General features: G+C 32.5%; 1 protein-coding gene and 1 long non-coding RNA gene across 3 annotated transcripts; one reads left to right on the forward strand and one right to left on the reverse strand.

Annotated features, from left to right (window-relative positions):
* Positions 1-38: 38 nt before the first annotated feature.
* LOC145334260 (beta-catenin-like protein 1) lies at positions 39-21,837 on the forward strand. The gene is made up of 21 exons (XM_080179639.1): positions 39-2,410; positions 3,144-3,325; positions 6,253-6,348; positions 6,511-6,585; positions 6,724-6,799; positions 7,310-7,365; positions 11,720-11,789; positions 12,343-12,401; positions 13,584-13,642; positions 13,983-14,046; positions 14,319-14,398; positions 14,748-14,829; positions 15,853-15,926; positions 16,382-16,459; positions 17,063-17,180; positions 17,583-17,697; positions 18,202-18,292; positions 18,441-18,503; positions 20,237-20,347; positions 20,563-20,647; positions 21,606-21,837. The coding sequence occupies exons 1-21, from the start codon at positions 2,344-2,346 to the stop codon at positions 21,654-21,656; spliced, it is 1,752 nt and encodes a 583-aa protein (XP_080035765.1). The 5' UTR covers positions 39-2,343; the 3' UTR covers positions 21,657-21,837.
* Positions 7,533-9,204, reverse strand: LOC145334266 (uncharacterized). 2 transcript variants are annotated; one of them, XR_013884786.1, is made up of 4 exons: positions 8,620-9,204; positions 8,090-8,268; positions 7,789-7,954; positions 7,533-7,583 (listed from the first exon to the last, which is right to left on the reverse strand). It is a non-coding gene; the product is annotated as an uncharacterized LOC145334266 (long non-coding RNA). The 2 variants fall into 2 exon arrangements; XR_013884785.1 differs by having other exon boundaries at positions 8,090-9,204.
* Positions 21,838-21,884: the final 47 nt, after the last annotated feature.

The following is a 21,884-nucleotide window of genomic DNA, read 5'->3' on the forward strand; positions in this document are numbered from 1 at the left end:
CTAAGCGGGGGGGGGGGGTTTTCGGTGCTCCAGTCTACCACATGTAAGCAAGTACCGAAAAAAATATTTATATTAACAACCCAGTGTTTTGAAATTTTGATCATTGTACTTCATAAAAACTATCCCATGACCAGAAATCTTAATAAAAAGCATTAAACATATTTCTTCCTTGTAAGAAAAACTATAAAGTCTATGCCTTTATAGTAAAAAAATATTGTAAATTTTTAATTTGTGAAAAATTTTGTAATGTACTTAGCTTGTAAGGATAAAAGATTTGATAAGAAAATTTAATTGTCATTGTATTTAGTCATATATATGTGTGTCATATTGTATTGGTATCTAAAAAAATATAAAATATTAATGTTTTTAAGTATTATTTTCATTATTTTTGGCAACTAATATCGAACAACGAAAAAATTTACAAAATCTTTAAAATTCAATGAAAATCCGTCCGCAAAAATGACCTTACTTTAAACTCTCATTATAAAAAAAACTTAAAAATTAACTTCTTTTCTTTGTTATACCTCTACTTTTTATGGGACAGCTTTGTGGCAGAGAAAGTTTTTTTTCAGTATGGTTTCGAAACGATTTATATCTACAGGATTTGAACTGGTTCTAAGTCATACTGAAAAATCATTTATAGCATCGTATAACAAACAATCATAAGATTAATACTAGTTTTGGTTGGTTGGCCCAAGGGGCCGCAAGTTTTAATCTTATAATTCTTCATTTTAATTTTCAAAAGCTGTTTATAATACGATGCAATAAATACCTATTTTGTCATTTAATTTAAGATGCAAAAAACATTAAAATTAATTTGAGAAAAGCAAAATTTGGTGGCAAATTAGATTCTTGGACCATAATCATGTCCCTTTTTTGATTTGTTGAGCACAAAATATTTGTATTAATTGTTATTATGTAATGTATATTAATCGAATCGTATCATAGACAGCTATCCGCGGATATTAAAATGAAAAATTATAAGATTAAATCAAGATGAACACTCGGGCTAACAAAACTAGTATTAATAGTATGATTTTTCATTTTACTATTCGTAGAAGATTGTCTATTATACGATAGGATACATTATTTTTGAGTATAGCTGAGAACCGGTTCTAATCCAGTGGATATTAACCGGTTTCGAAGCTATACTGCAATGTTGTATATTAATCATTTGTGTTTTATGGGTATTCACTTTATTATAATCATAAGTTTATGTAATAAGTACTTCTATATATTTTTTTCCTTAAAAAATTACCTACCTACACACGGATTTTTTATGCAGCTTTAAAATTGTAATTATCGGATCATCAAAAATGTTTAAACTTGAATAGTTAAAAAAAAGACATATTGAGCTTCAAAAACTTTTTTCAATACTTTTTTTATTAACATATAGGTCTATATTATCATACTTTCTATAACTGTTTCCAGATATTTTATAAAATAAATTGATATTAACAACTTTTCCTAAAAGAAAAATATATGATAACGTATAAAGATATTAATATAAAATCGTATTATAGACAGCTTTCCGCGGATATTAAGATAAAAGATTATAAGATATGAGCCAGTTTTGTTTGCCTAAGGGACCGAAGGCCAGAACTAACAAAACTGGCAGGTATTATTGTTAAGATTTTTTTAAATTTCGTAGAAAATTGTCTGTAATACGATGCTATACATTATTTTTCAGTATCGCTGAGAACCGGATCTTATCCAGCGGATATTGATTGGTTTCGTAGCCATACTGGAAATACTATTATTGCTTTATTTGTCGTTTGATTTTCTACTAATAGTATTTATATTATATAGCAAAGTTTTATATTAGCACAAATGACATGCTTATAAAAATATCTATCTATTATAATAATAGATTTGATTATTTTAGTCTTTAGCTTTGTAGTTAAAATAGATAGTTAATACCTAGTTGTCAAGAGCATCGTATTATAGACAGCTTTCCGTGGATATTAAAATAAGAATTTAAAAGATATAAACTGGTTTTGATTTTTTTTTTAATTCGTGGAAAATTATCTGTAATACGATGCTAAACATCATTTTTCAGAATGGCTGAGAACTGGTTTTAATTAATTTAATATTTATCAATTTCTAAGCCATACTGGAAAATAATATCTTTACCTTTCAATTAAAAAAGGCCTATTGGCATTTATTAACATCTTATATGAAACTTAGTCTTTGTTTTATATTTATTTCAATTAACTGTCATAATTATAGAGTAGCTTTGTAAATTTCTGTTGATTAATAACAATTTTGCTATATTAAATAAATACACACAAAATATATTATATTAAAGCATTTTCAGATAAAAAACAGACACAAAAATTAAAAATGGATGTTAGAGAGGTGACAAGGTTTAAACCTGATATGATGTTGAAACCAGCCATGGTACAAGAAGGTAGGTTTTCAGGAAATCGCAGTTTAAGTTTTTATGCCTTATTGAAGGAGGAAAGTCATTTAGTTTTTACGTTTTCCACCTTAAAATAAAAAAAAGATCTGTAACAAGCAAGTGTGTTGTATATTCTGCTCAATATTCTTATTTTGCTGCAAAAAATATTTTTTTATTCCCCCCCACCCCATTCCCCCAGTTATCTTCTCATAGCCTTTGTATCTTAGTACATAGCTTCTTAGAGCTTCATATTAGTAAGACATTCATTATTGACAAAGGGATAGTTGCATGAAGTGCATTTAACAAGTTTGAATGCAAGCATTAGATACAAGAACATCATCCAACATATTATATATAATTTTGTAATGCAATAGATAGCAATCAATTTGGCACCACTAAAATAGTCATAATGCTGTTTTGTAAAAACAGGACAGCTATTTATGCTCCTATAAATATGATTTTCAAGTCTTGATATTGTAAAAACTACCTGGTAGAAAATTCTTTCAAATATATGTCCAAGAGATACTATTGAACTGAAATAAATATGCAGTGCACTAGATTCAAGTTTTAATGTCACTTCGTGCAACTACCTCTTTTCGTTTTCTTTTCCTCTCTGTCGAAAATTGTGTAAACTTGATGACAAATTCATTTTTAAAAATTTTTCATTCACATAAGTGGACTGGAAAGGAAAATTTTAGAAGTGTACCTATGGCAAGTCTTTCATTATTATTTCTCTTTTCAGAAGTAGAAGATGACGACTCGTTCGAGTCCCAAGCAGCGAAGCGCAAGCTTGCTCGTAAGCGCGCCCAGGAAATGGCGCGCGCCGCTGATCTGGAACGCGCGTATGAGGAGGAGCGGCGCGCAAAATATCCGCGCCTAGGGGAGGAAGGAGGGGATAAGCTGTCGGCAGAATATCAAGAACAGGTTTAGTAGATAGATAGATATTATTAGATAGACAGATAATTTGGTAGGTAGATAACTAAATTTTTAGCTTGTAGTTTGTAAATTTTAAAAGAAAATAGCTGTATATTAGCTTCACCTCCATTATCCATCCCGCCCATGTAAAACAAAAAAGTTAGACAAAAGTCAGGCATCTACAGCGTGGCCATATTCTTCAGTATACTGAAATTCTTCAGTATTCTTCAGTATTTGGAAATTGGGGCTTCAGTATTTTCAGTAAATACTGAATATTCAGTATTTGAAAATTTTCTTCGGTATTTTTCAGTTTTTGGAAATTTTCATGATTCAGTATTTTCATTATTTCTTAAATTCCAAAAAAATTTGCATAAATAAGATGTTTATTTAAGTAGTTGATGTCAGATTTTTTTCGGCGCTTCGCGCCTCACTTTACTTTCCTTTGAATTACCCTATAACTTTGTACATTAATTTTGCTTTTTTATGGTAATAATAGAATACTAATTTAATTAGACAACAACCATAATTTGCATAATAATAAGGGGGGGGGGGGGGGGGAGTTTTGACACATTTGCGTGAACAGGAAGCATAGGCTTTATCTTTGGACTTGAGGATAGGTTATTAGAGATAAAATCATCCTTTTATAATGAATTTTCCCAAGTTTTAAGATTTTTTTGATAGGCCTCCAGGTTCCGGAGCTCCAGGCCTCCAGGTGGTTTCTGGACAGGTAAAAAAAATAAAAATTTCTTATTTGAAGAGTTAGAGGTGAGTTTATAAAACAAAATAAGCTTCTTTTAATATATTATTTACATATTTAAAGAAAAAATTACAATCGGCCTCCAGGATCAGGTGCTGCAGGCCTCCAGGTGGCCTCTGGACAGGTAAAAAATTAAAATTTCTTATTTGAAGAGTTAGAGGTGAGTTTATAAAACAAAATAAGCTTATTTTAATATATTATTTACATATTCAAAGAAAAAATTACAATTTGCCTCCAGGTTCAGGTGCTGCAGGCCTCCAGGTGGCCTCTGGACAGGTAAAAAATAAAAATTTCTTATTTGAAGAGTTAGAGGTGAGTTTATTAAACAAAACAAGCTTTTTCAAATATATTATTTACATATTTAAAGAAAAAATTACTATCGGCCTCCAGGTTCAGGTGCTGCAGGCCTCCAAGTGGCCTCTGGACAGGTAAAAAATTTAAATTTCTTATTTGAAGAGTTAGAGGTAAGTTTATAAAACAAAATAAGCTTCTTTTAATATATTATTTACATATTTAAAGAAAAAATTACAATCGGCCTCCAGGTTCAGGTGCTGCAGGCCTCCAGGTGGCCTTTATACAGGTAAAAAGTATAAATTTCTTATTTGAAGAGCTAGAGGTAAGTTTATAAAACAATATAAGCATATTTTTAGATGTTATTTACACATTTGAAGAAGCAATTACCATCGGCTTCCAGGTTCAGGTGCTGCAGGTCTACAGGTGGCCTCTGTACAGGTAAAAAATATAAATTTCTTATTTGAAGAGCTAGGGGTAAGTTTATAAAACAATATAAGCGTATTTTGAGATGTTATTTGCATAATTGAAGAAAAAATTACCATCATCATCCAGGTTCATGTACTGAAGGCCTCCAAGTGGTCTCGGGACAGGTAAAAAATTAAAATTTTTACCTGTCCAGAGGCCACCTGGAGGCCGATTGTAATTTTTTCTTTAAATATGTAAATAATATAGTGAAAGAAGCTTATTTTGTTTTATAAACTTACCTCTGACTCTTCAAATAAGAAATTTTAATTTTTACCTGTCCAGAGGCCACCTGGAGGCCTGCAGCACCTTAACCTGGAGGCCGATTGTAATTTTTTCTTTAAATATTTAAATAATATATGAAAAGAAGCTTATTTTGTTTTATAAACGTACCTCTGACTGTTAAAATAAGAAATTTTTATTTTTGTTACCTGTCCAGAGGCCACCTGGAGGCCTGCAGCACCTGAACCTGAAGGCTGATGGTAATTTTTTCTTTTAATATGCAAATAACATCTAAAAAAACGCTTATATTGTTTTATAAACTCAACTCTAGATCTTCAAACAAGAAATTTAGAATTTTTACCTGTTCAGAGTCCACCTGGAGGCCTGCAGCACCTGAACTTAGAGGCCGATTGTAATTTTTTCTTTAAATATGTAAATAATATATTAAAAGAAGCTTATTTTGTTTAATAAACTCACCTCTAACTCTTCAAATAAGAAATTTTAATTTTTACCTGTCCAGAGGCCACCTGGAGGCCTGCAGCACCTGAACCTGGAGGCCGATTGTAATTTTTTCTTTAAATATGTAAATAATATATTAAAAGAAGCTTATTTTGTTTTATAAACTCACCTCTAACTCTTCAAATAAGAAATTTTTATTTTTTTTACCTGTCCAGAAACCACCTGCAGGCCTATCCAAAAACTCTTAAAACTTGGGAAAATTCATTATATAAGGATGATTTTATCTCTAATAACCTATCCTCTAAGTCCAAAGATAAAGCCTATGCTTAATTGGTGCAAGAAAATCTAAGAGGCAAAATTAAAAGGTCTTTAAAATATCCCCCAAATTATAAAGGTATGATATATGAAATTTTGAAATGAGGAATCATATAAAAAAAATACTTATTCAGTATTTGTATTTTTTTGTTCAGTATTTTTTCTTATTTTAGGATTCAGTATTTTCAGTATTTCCTTTTTTTCTTCAGTATTTTCAGTATTTTTTTTTATTTTAGGTTTCAGTATTTTCAGTATTTCCTTTATTTTCTTCAGTATCAGTATTTTTTTGGTTGTGGCCACACTGCATCTATACATTGATTAATTTCCCACTAATTTACTAAAATTATTGGTTGACATGTTTGGACACTGCAAATGTGAACCAACCAATCAAAGACCTTTGGTTTGTTTAACTTTAATGAACATTTAGATTGACAAAATGATGGACAAAGTTGAAGAAACTTTGGACGATACTGGAGTCAAGAAAATCATTCTGGCCTTTGAAAAGAAAGCTCTCAAAAATCAGGTACTAATACAATCTTTTGTACCAACCTATTAAGGAAAAAAATCCCCCCTCGCAGTTGTATTCATTTTAAAGACACAATACAAAATCGGGACAGGTTTCCCGCCCTTTGGGCAGAGTTACACATAGTTCGTGCCCCCTCTATTATTTTACTTTATTATTCAGGAGACCAGAATCAAGTTCCCCGAAAATCCAGAAAAGTTTATGGAATCTGAAATGGAACTACACGATGCACTCCAGGTATTAATCTATCATCTATGGGGGTAAAGGGGATGGATGAGGGGGTTGTCGTTATTTTAGTCATCTGCGAGCATCACTCTATTAGAATACATGAAAATCTAGTGCAATATCAAAGTATCTAATAATATATCTATTTAGGAAATGAAAAATCTTGCAACTGTACCTGACTACTACCCAATTATTGTTGATCTCAACTGTGTTCCCTCAATGTTAGGTATGATAATATTTAGGGAGGTAGGGGACATTGGCCTGTTGATTACACTAGTCCCTAAAGTTTTATTATAACGTTTTATTCTTATAAAACCCTCGGCACCTCGGGGCGAAATAAACCGATAGGTATCAATTTTATGATTTTTATTTTAATATTTGTGGGAAATTGTCTGTAATACGATGCTATACATGTTTTCAGTAAGGCTGAGAACTGGTTCAAATCCAGCTGGTATAAATCGGTTTCAAAGCCATACTGGTAGTATAAGTTTAAACTCTCTAAAACTTTAAAAGCCATGTCATTCCCTTCATATTCAATGGTAATATCACGTAACTGATTAAGCAGTATCATATGCATTATTTAACGTCTTTAGTCTGGCGTAGAGTAAGGATAGGTTGATAAATATTTCAATTTACTTCCTATGAAAAAATCTTCCGAAAGACCACAAAAAATGCTCGAAAAAACTAAAACAAATCCTTCCTTCGAAATACAATAGGTATGTTTTTTTTGTTGCAGGTCTTTTGACACATGAAAATACAGATATTGCTGTTGGTGTTCTGGATTTGATCCAGGTAAAAGTAGTTATTTTGTTTTATAGAATTCCTGTGGCCTCTCCGCTAGAGGCAGTTGAGGGAAGTGTAGCGGACGGCTCACCTTTGCTTTTCAGAGCCACTCAATCTTGGTCCGCTGGAATTTCATTTCTGTGGTTTTGACATTTTATCAGTTTCTTTCAATGTAGTCTGGAAATAGTAGAGCAGTTATTTTGACTCGAATGTTCGGTAAAATTAACCTAGAATAAAAAAAAACAATATTAATTCTAGGTAGTTACAATAAGAACGGGTTGGCTAATAAAGTGCACTTATAAATAAAGAAATGAAAGAATAAAAAATAAAAAAGGAATTAAATTTACAATTTACATTCCATACTAAAGTCTTTGTTCACTTAAATTTCATTCTACTTAATGTATTAAAGAATATGAGCTATAAAGTACTTACATTGGCTCTCTGTTAGGTTTAAAGTTTGGTTCCAGCAGAATAGTACATATCCAATTAATCCCCTAGTTGCGTTGTTAGGGTTGGTGTTCTTTCCTTGATGGTATTTAGCTTTGAGTTATTCGACTTGTTCTCATTAGCTTTGGTTGTAGCTGTTCTTGTTAACTTCCTGCAAAGATAACAATTGTTAGACAAGGCCAGATTATATTTCCTTATTGACGTCAGATTATTTAAACATTATTTTGAACATTTACTTGAATCCTTGCTACAATAAAGGAATTAAAAAGAGTATAATATTCTATACCTTTTATTTCAGTGTGATAAGCAAATCCCTTTACAGGTAGGGCACACTAGTTCTCCAATTATCCAAGGCTGGTTTTCCGCCAATCAAATTAGTTCTGCTTAGGGGTCTTTTGTTAGGGGTCTTTCTAGCATTAGGGGTCTTTCACACAACACAGATCTGTTCTCTGTTTGGGTATCCACCTAAAATGGAACAGTATTATTGGAGGCCATTATAATGGAGGTTTAAATTATGTACTTTAGCTCTTTATTATTTTTATAATTTACGTTGGTTTGACTTTACCAAAACATTTAATACATTAAGTCTACTTCAATAGAAAGTTCATTAAGTCACTTGATGTTAGTTTGACTTTGACAAAACATTTGAAACATTGTTTAATTTAAATTCAATCTTCATATGATTTAGTGTTAGTTTGACTTCAACAAAACATTTGATACTGTATAAATATTTTCACCTTATTGTTCATTTATCTTGCAGTGATGTATCCTTTCAACGACTTCGCTGTTACAAATTAAATATAAAAATTTTCTCACCTAGATAGCCACCCGTTATATTAAATATTTATTTATTCACTTACTTTTACTTTCTGAAATAAGAAAAAGGCTTTAAAACTTTAAGTTGCTTTTGATTTTGCGTGCACATATATTCTTTACAATGATTTCCTATGAACAAATACAGATTTAAATTCTTATTGGACATAATTGTCTTTATTTTCTTTACTTTAATTACTTTGGACACAATTTTCATAGAATAAGTATTTAAGAGTGGGAATGAAATTTAGTAATTTAGAAATTAATATTTAGTACTATAATTGGGTGGCGTGATGTGAAGATAAGCTGTCGACAAAGCAGTTTGCAGGCTCAGGTCTACTCTTTTCTCAGACTCATATTGTAACTCTTTTCTCCTCTTAACTTTTTCTCCATGATTTCAACAGTTAACTTGTTCATCTTTTACAATGTCTTCGCCCCTTTCTTCAGTAAATCTTCGCCCCTTTTCTTCATCAAATTACTTGTTTCTACACCACAACATTACTACTCTTTACTCGGCACTCTATGGCTTGTGTCAACATCTCAACTGTGGCTCATAACTCCTAAATAGTTAGGATTAGCATACGTCCGTTACAGGAAGGGGGTTCGTAAATCTACCCCTCTCTTATAATAGCCTATAAATAATGAGTAAAATAAAATTTTGGGGGTCATGTTTTTCTTTTGGTAATATCTCTTGGGAGGGTGGAGGTACTATTCCCAAAAATGGTTCTAAAATTCTGTTAATCTATCAGAATCTTCACGGTTCATCAGTCAGAAAAATTCCTCACTACACACACACAAAGACATCCTGTTACTTTCATATTAGGTTTTCCTACGTTTATTACGTACATAGGTACCTACGTAAAATATTTAGGTGTAAAAAAACAGATTTGTATAACTTTGTAAAGTTTACTTTAAAAAGCTACCTACTGATTGGAAAATTTTCTTTAGTTTAAATAACTTATTTTTTTGATATAGGGAAATTGCCAGATAAAAAAATATTAGTATGTCATATTTTTCTTAGAATTACATTATTTCTGAAGCCACAATTTCAAATTGTAAAAATGGATGTAGTATACGTGCACAGTGGTCTATTTTGGCCTTTTGGTGGACATTTCACCTACCTCTACACAAAGTCAATTTTCTCAGCTTGTAGTTGATAGAATCGTTTAAAATAAAAAGCCTGCGCCTTATTATTACTCAATGCAACTCGTATATTCATCTAGAGAAGAAAAACAAAAGCCAACTGGTCTATTAAATACTTTGAAACTTAGCTAAAATTTCATATTTTCATAATATTTTCTTAATTGGTAAAGAGCCTAAATTCGATGTTTTATAGCAATAAAACATTGAAAAACCTTTAAGCATTAATAAGTATTACTGTAGAAATGATTATATAAAGGTAAATGCCTAATCACCAACCTTGTGCAACATACATTTGATACAACTAATTCAAGTTTCTTCACCCTCTTTTACGAAGTTATTTTCTCTTAGATAAGTAATAATACTTAATCTATATAGTAATGTTTTTAGCTGTTTAACAGCTAAATCTAGAAATTAAAAAAATTATTAATATGTCCAGTAAAATTAATTAGAAATGGGTATTAATGAAAGAAGTTAAATTTACCGAAATTCTTATTGATAAAAAATATCATTAAATAGTCTTATAAAATGGCTAACAGCTGAGCAGAAGCCGTTTCCCAGCTGCCATATGGATGGGCCCCCACTATTTCTGGAAGTATTTTTGAGCTCAGCACCCATAAAAACCTACCCCTAGCTAGACACGAAACAAGCCCTGTCTACACATAATACTCTTTGCCACTCCCAGCCGTTTCCGCTAGTTCTAGCTGTTGAGCAGCTGGTACAAGAAATTCTTAAAATGGCTATTGGTAACATTTAACATCAATTATAGCAAAATTATGTTTCAAGAAGTTGTTTCCTATGTAATAAATGATGGATTTGCCCTGAAAATGGCCAAAAAAACTGCTAAACGGCTGAGCCGCCAGCTGTTAGCCATTACTTTTCCAACTTTTTGTTTGATTTTTGGAAAATAGACCTACCAAGGAATATTCATGCGAAGTTTCATAACAAAATTCTGATTTTAAGTGCCATTTGCGCATTGATTACGAAAAGGATGCATTAAACACCCCCCCCCCCCCCCCCTTAAAAAGATTAAAACATTCATTTTAAATCTCTTAAAGTCTCTTAATTTATCGTAGGCACTTTATGAGAAGTTTAAATGCATCAGAAATTAAAATTAACAATGAAAAGAAAAAAAATTGCAACAATTTTTTCTTCTTGTATTGTAATTTTAGAGTTTGGCCTCTTAAATTAAAGTTAAAATTTGCAAGAAACCGGGCCCTGCAACAACCTTAACTAAACATTAAACTATGGCATTATACCTGTATATTAAGAATAATATATGGTTTGGTATGTTGCGGGGCCCGGTTTTTGGTGAAAAACTTAAAAAACTGAAAATTAATGCCAAAATCTTTTGCAAAATTATTTAAGAAATGACATGAAATTTTTTCAAAAACAACATAAAAATGTATGAAAAAAGTAAAAAAATTTTTTAAACCCCAGTTTCCTAATAGATCATATATTATTATAAATATAAATAGGTGAAGAAACTTCATTGTATCAATGTAACACTGAAAAAAATATTTTTTCCAGAGATGGTGAAAATTCAAAAGGTAAAATTCATGACGTGAAAATAATCCTTAACCTTCATATTTCAAAGTTCATAATTCATCAACCAATAGTTAAAAAGACAAAAACTCTTCTGTTTTATATGAGATAGGGTATATATTTTCAAAATAATTTATTAATTTAGAGAAACTCCAAAGTTGATTTTTGGCGAAATGTCCGGCCTTAGACCGCTGTGACGTGGATATATTAACATGGGAAAATTTATGGTCAATTTAGCTCGTTAAACATGAAACTCGTTGACTGGTCATTCGTTTAGCCAGTAAGAGGGGAGGGGATGATTGGGGGGGGGGGGGTATCGTTTAGCCAGCTGCGAGAATCACTTAATAAAAGTAAATGAATATCTGGTGCAACATCCATGTAATAATATATATCGAATATTATAGACGTCTTCTTTTAGGAATTAACAGATGTTGACACAATGAATGAGAGTGAAGAGGGAGCAGAGAGTCTTATAACAGCTCTTGTAGGTAACATAGATAGATAGGTAGATAAACCTTTGGTGGTAAGATAGATAGATACACCCTTGGTGGTAAGATAGATAGATACACCCTTGGTGGTAAGATAGATAGATTATAGATACACCTTTGGTGGTAAGATAGATAGATTATAGATACACCTTTGGTGGTAAGATAGAAAGATAGATACCTTGGTGGCAAGATAGATAGATAGCTAGATTTTGATGAATAGATAGATAGATACATAGGTACATTCATACACCTTGGTGGTAAGATAGATAGATATACCTTGGTGGCAAGATAGATAGATCGCTAGATCTTGATGGATATATAGATAGATACACCTTGGTGAATAATAAAGATGAAAACCCTCAAACAAATAGCTTAAAACCTGACTTGAATCGATATTAGGCTGTGTTGAAAATTGTGGAACAATAGGTTTAAAAGTTTACGAGATCTTAAATAACATAGATTCAAACTTAAACACAGACACACTCACATACAAACAATATCCATGACGATAGGCAATGTTATTGTTGAATGATAAATTTGATTTTATGTTTAGATAATCAAGTTTTTGCCCTGATGATCGCAGCTTTTGATCGTTTAGATGAATCTGTAAAGGTTGGTCAACTTTTCATGTATATCATTGATATCACCACCCTCCCGAGTCCCAAGAGAATTTTTCTTTTTAAAACTGAAGTTAAAATGTCAACCTCCCCCCCCCTCCGGCCCCAAGAATTTTTCTCTTACTTTTTAAAACCAAAAATGGGATGGGTCAAATTCAATCCTCCTTCCCCCCTGCCTGAAGTTAATTTTTTAAAATCACTTTTGTAAAAAACAATATCCAAATATTCGTACTTTTTTTACTTTTATATTCTTACTCTAAAAGAATTTAATTTTCTTTTACTCTTCTTGTTAAAGAATTCTTTTTTTGTTATCTTGCATTTTCCAGACAATTGAATCAGGAAAAAATCCGTATTGTTATTACTTAATTTTTTTACTGCAATCTCTCTGTTTTCTAACTAACCATACGTACTTTTTTTTATGTAGCCATCAATCATTCTCCTTCTCTATCTCTCTGTCTTTCTATCTACTAATCTATCTTTACTTTTATTAACCAATCTATATATCTTTCTATCTCTAATGTCCATAGTGTAATCTCTTAAGAACAAAACAGTTATCTATAGTAATCTATCTATCTATCCATCATTCTGTCTATCTCCATCTAACAGTGTATCTATTACAAGCGGCTACGTACGCCCCTAGAGGCCTCTAGGGGACACTTGAGGAGGAGAGAGTCGAATTTAATAACCCAATTTCTTATTTTAGATTTTAAAAGAAAAAGTAAAAAAAATTAAAACAATTTTGTTTTTGGGGTGGGGGTTGGCCCTTGGGGGTGTCCCACCTCCCAAGAAAATAGTTATAAACCTTCCCGGGACCTATAAGAAGCTATCGTGTTAAGGAGAACCCGATCAGTTTAGCGGTTATCGAGATCCTTGGGTACAAACATACAGACAAACAAACATCCTGTTACTTTATTATAAGGATAGGAAGAAGCAGATGGTGTTCATAATACAATCTATCATAGAAAATATTTATCTATTCTAACCCATCTATCTATATCTATCTAAATCTATCTATCAAGTATCTATCTATGTATCTATTTTTCTATTATAGGAAGAAGCAGATGGGGTTCACAATGCTATGTCCATTGTTGAGAACATTTATCTATCCATCCATCTACCCATCTCTATTTATCAAGTATCTATCTATGTATCTATCTATCTGTGTAATGTATTATAGGAAGAAGCAGATGGGGTTCACAATGCTATGTCAATTGTTGAAAACATTGTCGAATTGAGGTAATTATACATTTACTAGTAGCTGCGCCCCATAGCATTTAAGGGTTCTCTATTTTAAGGGGACAGAAAAATAATCTAAACCCATCCCAGGATTTATTTAAAGATTCATTAAAATTAGAACTCATTCAGTCCAGTAGTTATTGAAATCTTAAGCTTCAGACAAAAAGAACCAACTAGGTACTTTATATAATGGGATACATATTATATAGCTGCCCCCCAAGTTTAAAAGATTATGATAGATGATGGGTGGGAGTAGAGACTAGTAACGTCCAAACATTTCAACAAATGATTCTAATATACTTGGCAAATGAATATTGATCTTGTCATTTATCAATTTTAGACCTCAAGTGGCTAAGGACGCAGCCGAAGCAGGTTTTATGACGTGGCTCATTAAAAGATTAAAGGTAAGTTTTGCTGTTTTTGTTTTGTTTCCTGTCGTCATTGATATAATATTCTTCCTCAATTGTTTTTTCGTCTGCTTTTAAATTGCTTTCTGTTAAAGACGGCTGGTTTTTAAATTTTTTGACACCATTAGCTGATTTTAAATTTTTGAAAATTGGGATAGGGTCTGACCCCTATTCTTTTACTCTAAAGGTAATCTGTATTTTAAGAACGTTTGATTTAAGTAGCATTCATACCCCATAAATAGGTTGATATCTTCAACTTTTTTATTCAGGAAAAAGTGCCCTTTGATGGAAACAAACTTTATGCCAGTGAAATATTGTCAATCCTTCTACAGAACGAACCAGCAAACAGGTTCATAGATATATAGATACATGAGTAATAGATAGGTAGATGTATAATGTATATCCCCTTTTACAGTTAACAAAATCCCTCCACTTGTAGATTAAAATTATTAGTGGAATAGGTTTTGGCACTAAAGTTTTGTGCTATTCAAACAACATTTTATTAAAGTCCAAAAATTTTTAAAGCCAAGAAACTGGAGATTGTGTTTATGGAAAACATAAAAACCGTATAATACATATGATTTGCCAGCTGCTGTAATTTTCTTTAGTGCCCCTAGAGGCCAATAGACTCAGACATCTTGTTACTTTTATATAAGGATAGGATATTTAAAGATTTTACACTGTTTTATCCAATTTAGACAAATGTATGGAGAGCTAGGAGCTATCGACAGCTTGCTACAACAGTTAGCTTACTACAAGAGACATGATCCTAATCAACAGGTTAGTATTGACAGCTTGCTACAACAGTTAGCTTATTACAAGAGACATGATCCTAATCAACAGGTTAGTATTGACAGCTTGCTACAACAGTTAGCTTATTACAAGAGACATGATCCTAATCAACAGGTTAGTATCGACAGCTTGCTACAACAGTTAGCTTATTACAAGAGACATGATCCTAATCAACAGGTTAGTATTGACAGCTTGCTACAACAGTTAGCTTACTACAAGAGACATGATCCTAATCAACAGGTTAGTATCGACAGCTTGCTACAACAGTTAGCTTACTACAAGAGACATGATCCTAATCAACAGGTTAGTATTGACAGCTTGCTACAACAGTTAGCTTACTACAAGAGACATGATCCTAATCAACAGGTTAGTATTGACAGCTTGCTACAACAGTTTGCTTACTACAAGAGACATGATCCTAATCAACAGGTTAGTATTGACAGCTTGCTACAACAGTTGGCTTACTACAAGAGACATGATCCTAATCAACAGGTTAGTATCGACAGCTTGCTACAACAGTTAGCTTACTACAAGAGACATGATCCTAATCAACAGGTTAGTATTGACAGCTTGCTACAACAGTTGGCTTACTACAAGAGACATGATCCTAATCAACAGGTTAGTATTGACAGCTTGCTACAACAGTTTGCTTACTACAAGAGACATGATCCTAATCAACAGGTTAGTAATATAGTATATTTACAGTCTGAAAAATAGCCTAAAACCATCCCAGGACCTATGCTAAAGCTTCCTTAAAATTGAGAACTCAATCGTTTCACTGGTTCATACAAATAAAACCTTACTTCTACTTTATACCTATTTCTAATCTCCTCGCCCCTAGATTCTAGGAGAGGGTGATTGGGGGTCATGAAAATAGCCTAAAACCACCAAAACACTGAAAGCTTCCCTGAAGAAGTACAATGAATACAGTCTGCCAGTTTCCGAGATCTTTAGCTTGAAAAAATCTTTCTACTTTATATGATAAAGGATACCTATGTTTTATTTTTTTAGGAAGAGTTTGAACTGATGGAAAATTTGTTCAACTGTCTGTGTTCTCTGCTGGCGGAGAAAGATAACAGAGATAGGTACAAATTCTCCAGTATGGCTTTGAAACCGGTTTATATCCGCAGGATTTGAAGCGGTTCTGAGCCTTACTATTACTAAAAAATTAGGTAGAGCGTATGGCATTAAAGACAATGAATTCTCCACGAATAATAAAAAAAAGGTATTATCCTCTTAGAAAAATTTGAGCGAACTATGAACTCTGGCCGCAGCGCTCGCTAACGCCAAATAAAAATAAGCATAAAATCAATACATGAATTACTTGGTCCGGAAGTCTCAAGGTTATGCTACAGAAAATATAATCTTGTCTTGTTATTTTACATGTATAGGTTACGTGATCTTAAAACATCATTCTCAATGACTGGTAAACAACTGGTAAAAGCTCACTTTGTACATGTTTCCATTTATGAATTTTGTATTGTTGTAACGTGGTTATCTTGCAATATTTATTCAAATCCAATTCTCATATTGTTTTTAGGTTCCTACAGGGTGAGGGTTTACAGCTGATGAATCTTATGCTAAGAGAGAAAAAGAAGTCGAGATCTGGTGCTTTGAGGTATAAAAGCTATAATAGGGGGATTCTAGGGAATGCCTTGGATAAAAAAATAGGCGCAACTCATTACCAATTTATCATGCACAGTTAGGACATCTACATAAATGCAGTGAAATTTAAGGTAGGAAGTTTTGCCATGCACTTGAATAGCAAGATTTGATTCAGAGAACAATTTAATACTTAAAGAAGACAGTTTGACTTTATACTCCCTATGAGTCATATAACTAACATAAAAACTTGCTACCAAAAGCAGAATTAAGGCATAAAAATTAAATAAAAAATTATTCATTTTCCTCTCTTATCAAAGTTAAATCAATAGACTAATCCCAAATTTTCATTAAATCTTTATCTGTGCTGTTAAATTTTTCAACATATTACTTGTGTATTTTCTACAAATGGATTTAAAATAAGTGGATATATTGACAGGAGAAGATTAGTCTTAAATTTAGGTTGCTAATATAGACCTCATATTTGGTCAGTTCGTTCAGTAGGAGAGGATGGGATGGGGTAATGGTGTATGGTTTTTTTTAGCCAGCTGTGAGTATTACTTAATTATATGAAAATTTGGTGCAACATCCAAGTGGTTATATATCCATTTTTCTACAGGGTTTTGGACCACGCCCTGTCTGGCAGTGAAGGAGCTCAGAATTGTTCCAAGTTTGTTGATATTCTGGGATTAAGAACATTATTTCCTCTTTTCATGAAAACACCAAAGAAATCCAAGGTTAGTTTCTTGTATTTCTACTTTTTATCTTTTTTCCTCTTTTTAGGGGGGAGGGTTGTAGTACCATTCCCATAATAGTTTAAACCTTCCTTGGAGAAGCTTTAATATAAAGGAGAACTATATCGGCTAGCAACATCCTTCGTTACATACACACAAACATCCTGTTACTTCTATAATGTTACTTGCCGATTTGGTTCTTCTTTACAGTAAAGCTTCATAGGTCTATTACGGTTTGGGGGGAGGGAACTCCACCTTCCCAAAAGAAAATTAAGCCCAACAAAAAAAATAAAATAAGAACTTTTAATATTAGTTATAAGTGAAGAGTTGCCCCCCACCCCCCCTCCTCTTTCTAATAAGTGTCCCTAGAGGTCTAGTTGAAATAACCATCTTCTTTCTTTTTAGAGGGCTGGAGTGACCATCGACGAACACGAGGAACATGTTGTGTCAATCATCGCCTCCCTGTTCAAGAATTGTACTGTTGGAAATGGCGCAACCAAACAGAGGGACAGGCTATTAGGTAAGGTAGAGGGAAAGGTTAGGGAGTCGTAATGGATAAGACAATAGATATAAAATTAATTCTTTTGGTTGTTTTGGACTTTTGTACTATTTTTGTTATAGAGATGCTTCGCTTTTAAAATCATTTTATACCTAAAAGCCCTTGGAATCCTTATTAAGAATATCAAGTAAAAAGGATGACAGTATCCTATAATTCAATTTGTGTTTTCTTAATAATTTTCATGGACGAAAAAAAATGGGGAGGGTGTCTTCACCCACCTCCCCCCCCCAAAAAAAAAAAGATAAGTATTTTTACTCTTTCGAAACTCAAATTTAAAATGGGATGAGGCCGACTTTCCCCCCTCCTACCTTAAGTGCCCCTAGACGCTTCTAGAGGCGTAGCCGCTAGTGATTAATGATATAGGTAGAGTTGTTAAGATAATATTATTTCGCTCTATCTTATTTGTGGATTGTACCTGACTGTTAAAGGAATCATCCTGAATAGTTTTTTATATATTTGTTTAAGCCAAGTTCACAGAGAATGACCATGAGAAGGTTGACAGAATAATGGAGTTACACGAGAAATATTCAGCTAAAGCAGATAATGCTGATTCAAAGTAAGTACCTTGTCATTTATTTCATAAAATAAAACTGGTTATAATCTTAAATTTTTTTATTTCATTTTCCGGAGAATGCAATACGAAATCATACGATGCAATTGAATAGATAACAATGTTTTGATTAAAATTGTTGTTATTATTCTAGAATCAGAAGAGAGATGAAAGTTTTGGGTGAAGAATTTTCAGATGAAGAGATTTACATTAAAAGGTAACATTTACAATCATTTTTAAAAGCGAAGCTTTTCTATAACAGCAAATTTTTATGTTTTAAAATTATTCGATTGATCTGATTTTTGGCGTACTGATTCCTAGGACAACAAAGTACAATGTTATAAGCGGAGCATCTCTAAAATCAAGTCCTAAAAATGCTAGTATGTCCTTGAATATTATCTTGTATTTAAGCAATTTATATTCTACAAATTTACTTAGAATTTTGTTAAGTCTTTTTTACATTTATATTCTGATCATTCAGTTTTGACACTCTCCAAGTGTTAATGTTCGTTTGTATTACCGTTTTAGAGCCTCACTTTTATGGATGTTGTCTTCCTTGTTCATTTGCCTATTAAAAACCAACTTTAGTTGAAATAATAAGCCATAACTATGGTATAATACATAGCACATCCGCTCATTAATTATTAGAGTATGAGGGAATGTGTTGGCCCAAAACAGGCGCTACTCATTACCATGCTTAGTTAGGACTTCTCAGACAAAGGTTGTGAATTAAAAGGGTTGGTTGTCTGTAGGTAGGATGCTGCTTGTCTGTATAATCACTTTACTTGGTTTTTATTTGGTTTAAAGATACACAGTAATAATATCTAGTAACGTATCCTCTAGCGGTTATCCAGGTTAAACCGTTTGGTTCAACTTCGAAATGTTAATGGAAAATATTCTGATTATTGTTAAATTTAAAACTTTTTTTCTATTTATCTTAAAAATCACCAAACTTCTTATTTACATATTTTAAGATGCTAAAAACAAGAGCTTTAATGTTTTACACTTAAGGACAAAACTAGCTTTACCGTCAGAAGGCCAGACAAATTAATATATAGTTGTAGATTTATAATGATTTTTATTTGATTTCAATCAGGGGTGTATATTCTGCACAAGATTTATTTTTTCCCCGGCTACAAAATTTTTTATTCCCTCCCCCCTATAGTTTTTTCTCACCAAGTAGGGGGGAAAATGGAAAAATATTTAGAGAACTCTATATTTTATTTATTTATCCCTCCTACGACACATTTTTTTTAGTTTGTTTCACCAAGGAGAGGGGGAGGGGAATGGAAAAAATGTTTTCAGTTTTCTTAATTTTTACATTTTTTTCCCTCCAACCACTTATTTTTTTATTTCCCCCCCCCCCCCCCCTGAGCAAGGGATCCCATGTAGAATGTACACCCCTGTTTTCAATAGGATGTTATTAATATATCAAATCTGTTATGAAAGGAAAAATATGATATTATATTTGTTTGTCTCGTAATTAGTTGATTTATAATATGAGTGGGTGGGTAATCTTCTCAGGGAGGGAGGGGACATTGGCTTTTGAAATACACTGGTACCCAAAGTTTTGTAGCCACGTTTTCGCATTTGTTGGCTCAAAAAAAATTCATACTAATAGTGTCAGAATCTTTAAAGTAACCAATAATTCAATAAAAAGAAGGGGTAATTTTGTTTATTATCATTGGGTATATCCATTAATTTATTGTCCAAGAACTTCGCTACTAAAAACTATTTATATTTACGGTTTGTCCAAACATCTAATAGATCAGAATCCAGTCTTTTAATTACCCCCCCCCTCCTCCACTATTTTGGTTTAATAAGAAGTTGGGGAGGGGGGGGGGGGGTTTCTTTGATCGCTATACACATTGAGGGTAAGCAACAAATGAATTGATTATTTCGAATATATCCAAAATAAAAGGACTGTATCAATGTAAAATTTTCTTCTAGGTTACAAGAAGGACTGTTTGTATTACAATTTGTTGACTACATAATTCTGGAGATCTGCTCTAGCGGTGCCTCCTCAGTTAAACAAAGAGTCCTTCAAATTTTGAACCTAAGGTAAGTCAAGTCTAGAGGGAAGGGGACAGTTTTTAAGACATGTTTTCTCGTTCATGGGCTTTAAAATCTTTACCTACTTATAATTGTTACGCCTTCTTTAAAAAGGGATATTATAGATTTTACATTATTTACCAACTAGCGGCTACGCCCGTAATAAATTTGGGGAAGGTATTTAATTTTTCTTATTATTGGTTTCCAAAAATTAATAATTACAGGGGAGGCTCATTGAAGACGGTTCGCGATGTAGTTCGTGAGTATGCTGGCAACCTTGGAGATAGAGAGGATGAAAATACCAGCCAGGTACATAGATAGATAGATAGATACCTAGATAGATAGATAGTGAGTATGCTTGCAATCTTGGAGATAGGGAGGATGAAAATACCAGCCAGGTAGATAGATAGATATTTTTATAGCTGGATAGATAGATAGTTTAGTATGCAGGCAACCTTGGAGATAGGGAGGATAAAAATACCAGCCAGTCACTTTTATTACTTAGCGACAACGCACATATAGGCCTCTAGTTTTAATTTAATTGGTAGGGTGGAGGTACCCTCCCAAAAATGTTTTTTAAACCTTTTTGGACCTTTATGAGGCTTCACTGGAAAAGTTTGCGAGATCCTTCGCTACACTCACATACAGAAAGTACTCTGTTAATTTTGTAAAAGGATTATTGTTTTCAAGGACGTCCAAGCTTTTTATGTTTCGTTTTTGAAAATAGAAAACACTTTGCTGATATAAATATTAGCAGAAGAGATGACACACCAAATAGTTGACGTGTGTAATTTACACATTTAAGGTTTCTTAATTACATTTTTTTAGTAGTACATCTCTTACAATTAATAGCTACATCCTATTAAGGATGTACAATATAAATTTCTAAGTAACGAAGCTTTTTTTATTTGCGCACTCCCGTCTGTTAGTTTTTATTTTTACTTTACGTTTTGTTGAAAATTAAGGGGGGGGGGGCGATTTCTCTTATGAGGTGGGTGATACCCTCCTCCCAAATAGTTATATAACTTCCCCGGATCTATAAGAAGCTACATAGTAAAGGAGAACCATATCGGTTCAGAGGTTAGCGTTACATTTTTAGTAGTACATCTCTTACAATTAATAGATACATTACATAATAAGATCCTTCGGTACAGAAGAGGCCTTTTTATTGTTGTCTAAAATAGTTGGGTTGAATATTGTCACAGCAGGTGCGCAATATAATTATAAAAAAAAAATATTTTGTCCTAATAATGCTTTTTACTTTCAGGAAGCTTTGGTTGAACAAGAGTACCTTCAAAGTCTTATTGATAAGTTTTAATCACTACTTACAAGAATTCCAACAAAGAAAAAACAAATCAGGGAGGCAGGGAATGGATAATGGACAGTAAAATAATCTTTCCCCCAAATTATCATGCAATATTTTTGGTAGCTGCTATACATGGGAGGGAGAAATTCAATTATTTGATACCATTATCCACTACCTCCCTGGTCAAAACAAATTCCTTTAATTGTTTTTCGCATTTCTAAACCTTTTGTTTAAGTTTCA

This window comes from Acartia tonsa, chromosome 12, assembly GCF_053477335.1.
Source record: "Acartia tonsa isolate MP-2025a chromosome 12, ASM5347733v1, whole genome shotgun sequence".
NCBI classification, from domain to species: Eukaryota; Metazoa; Arthropoda; class Copepoda; order Calanoida; family Acartiidae; genus Acartia; species Acartia tonsa.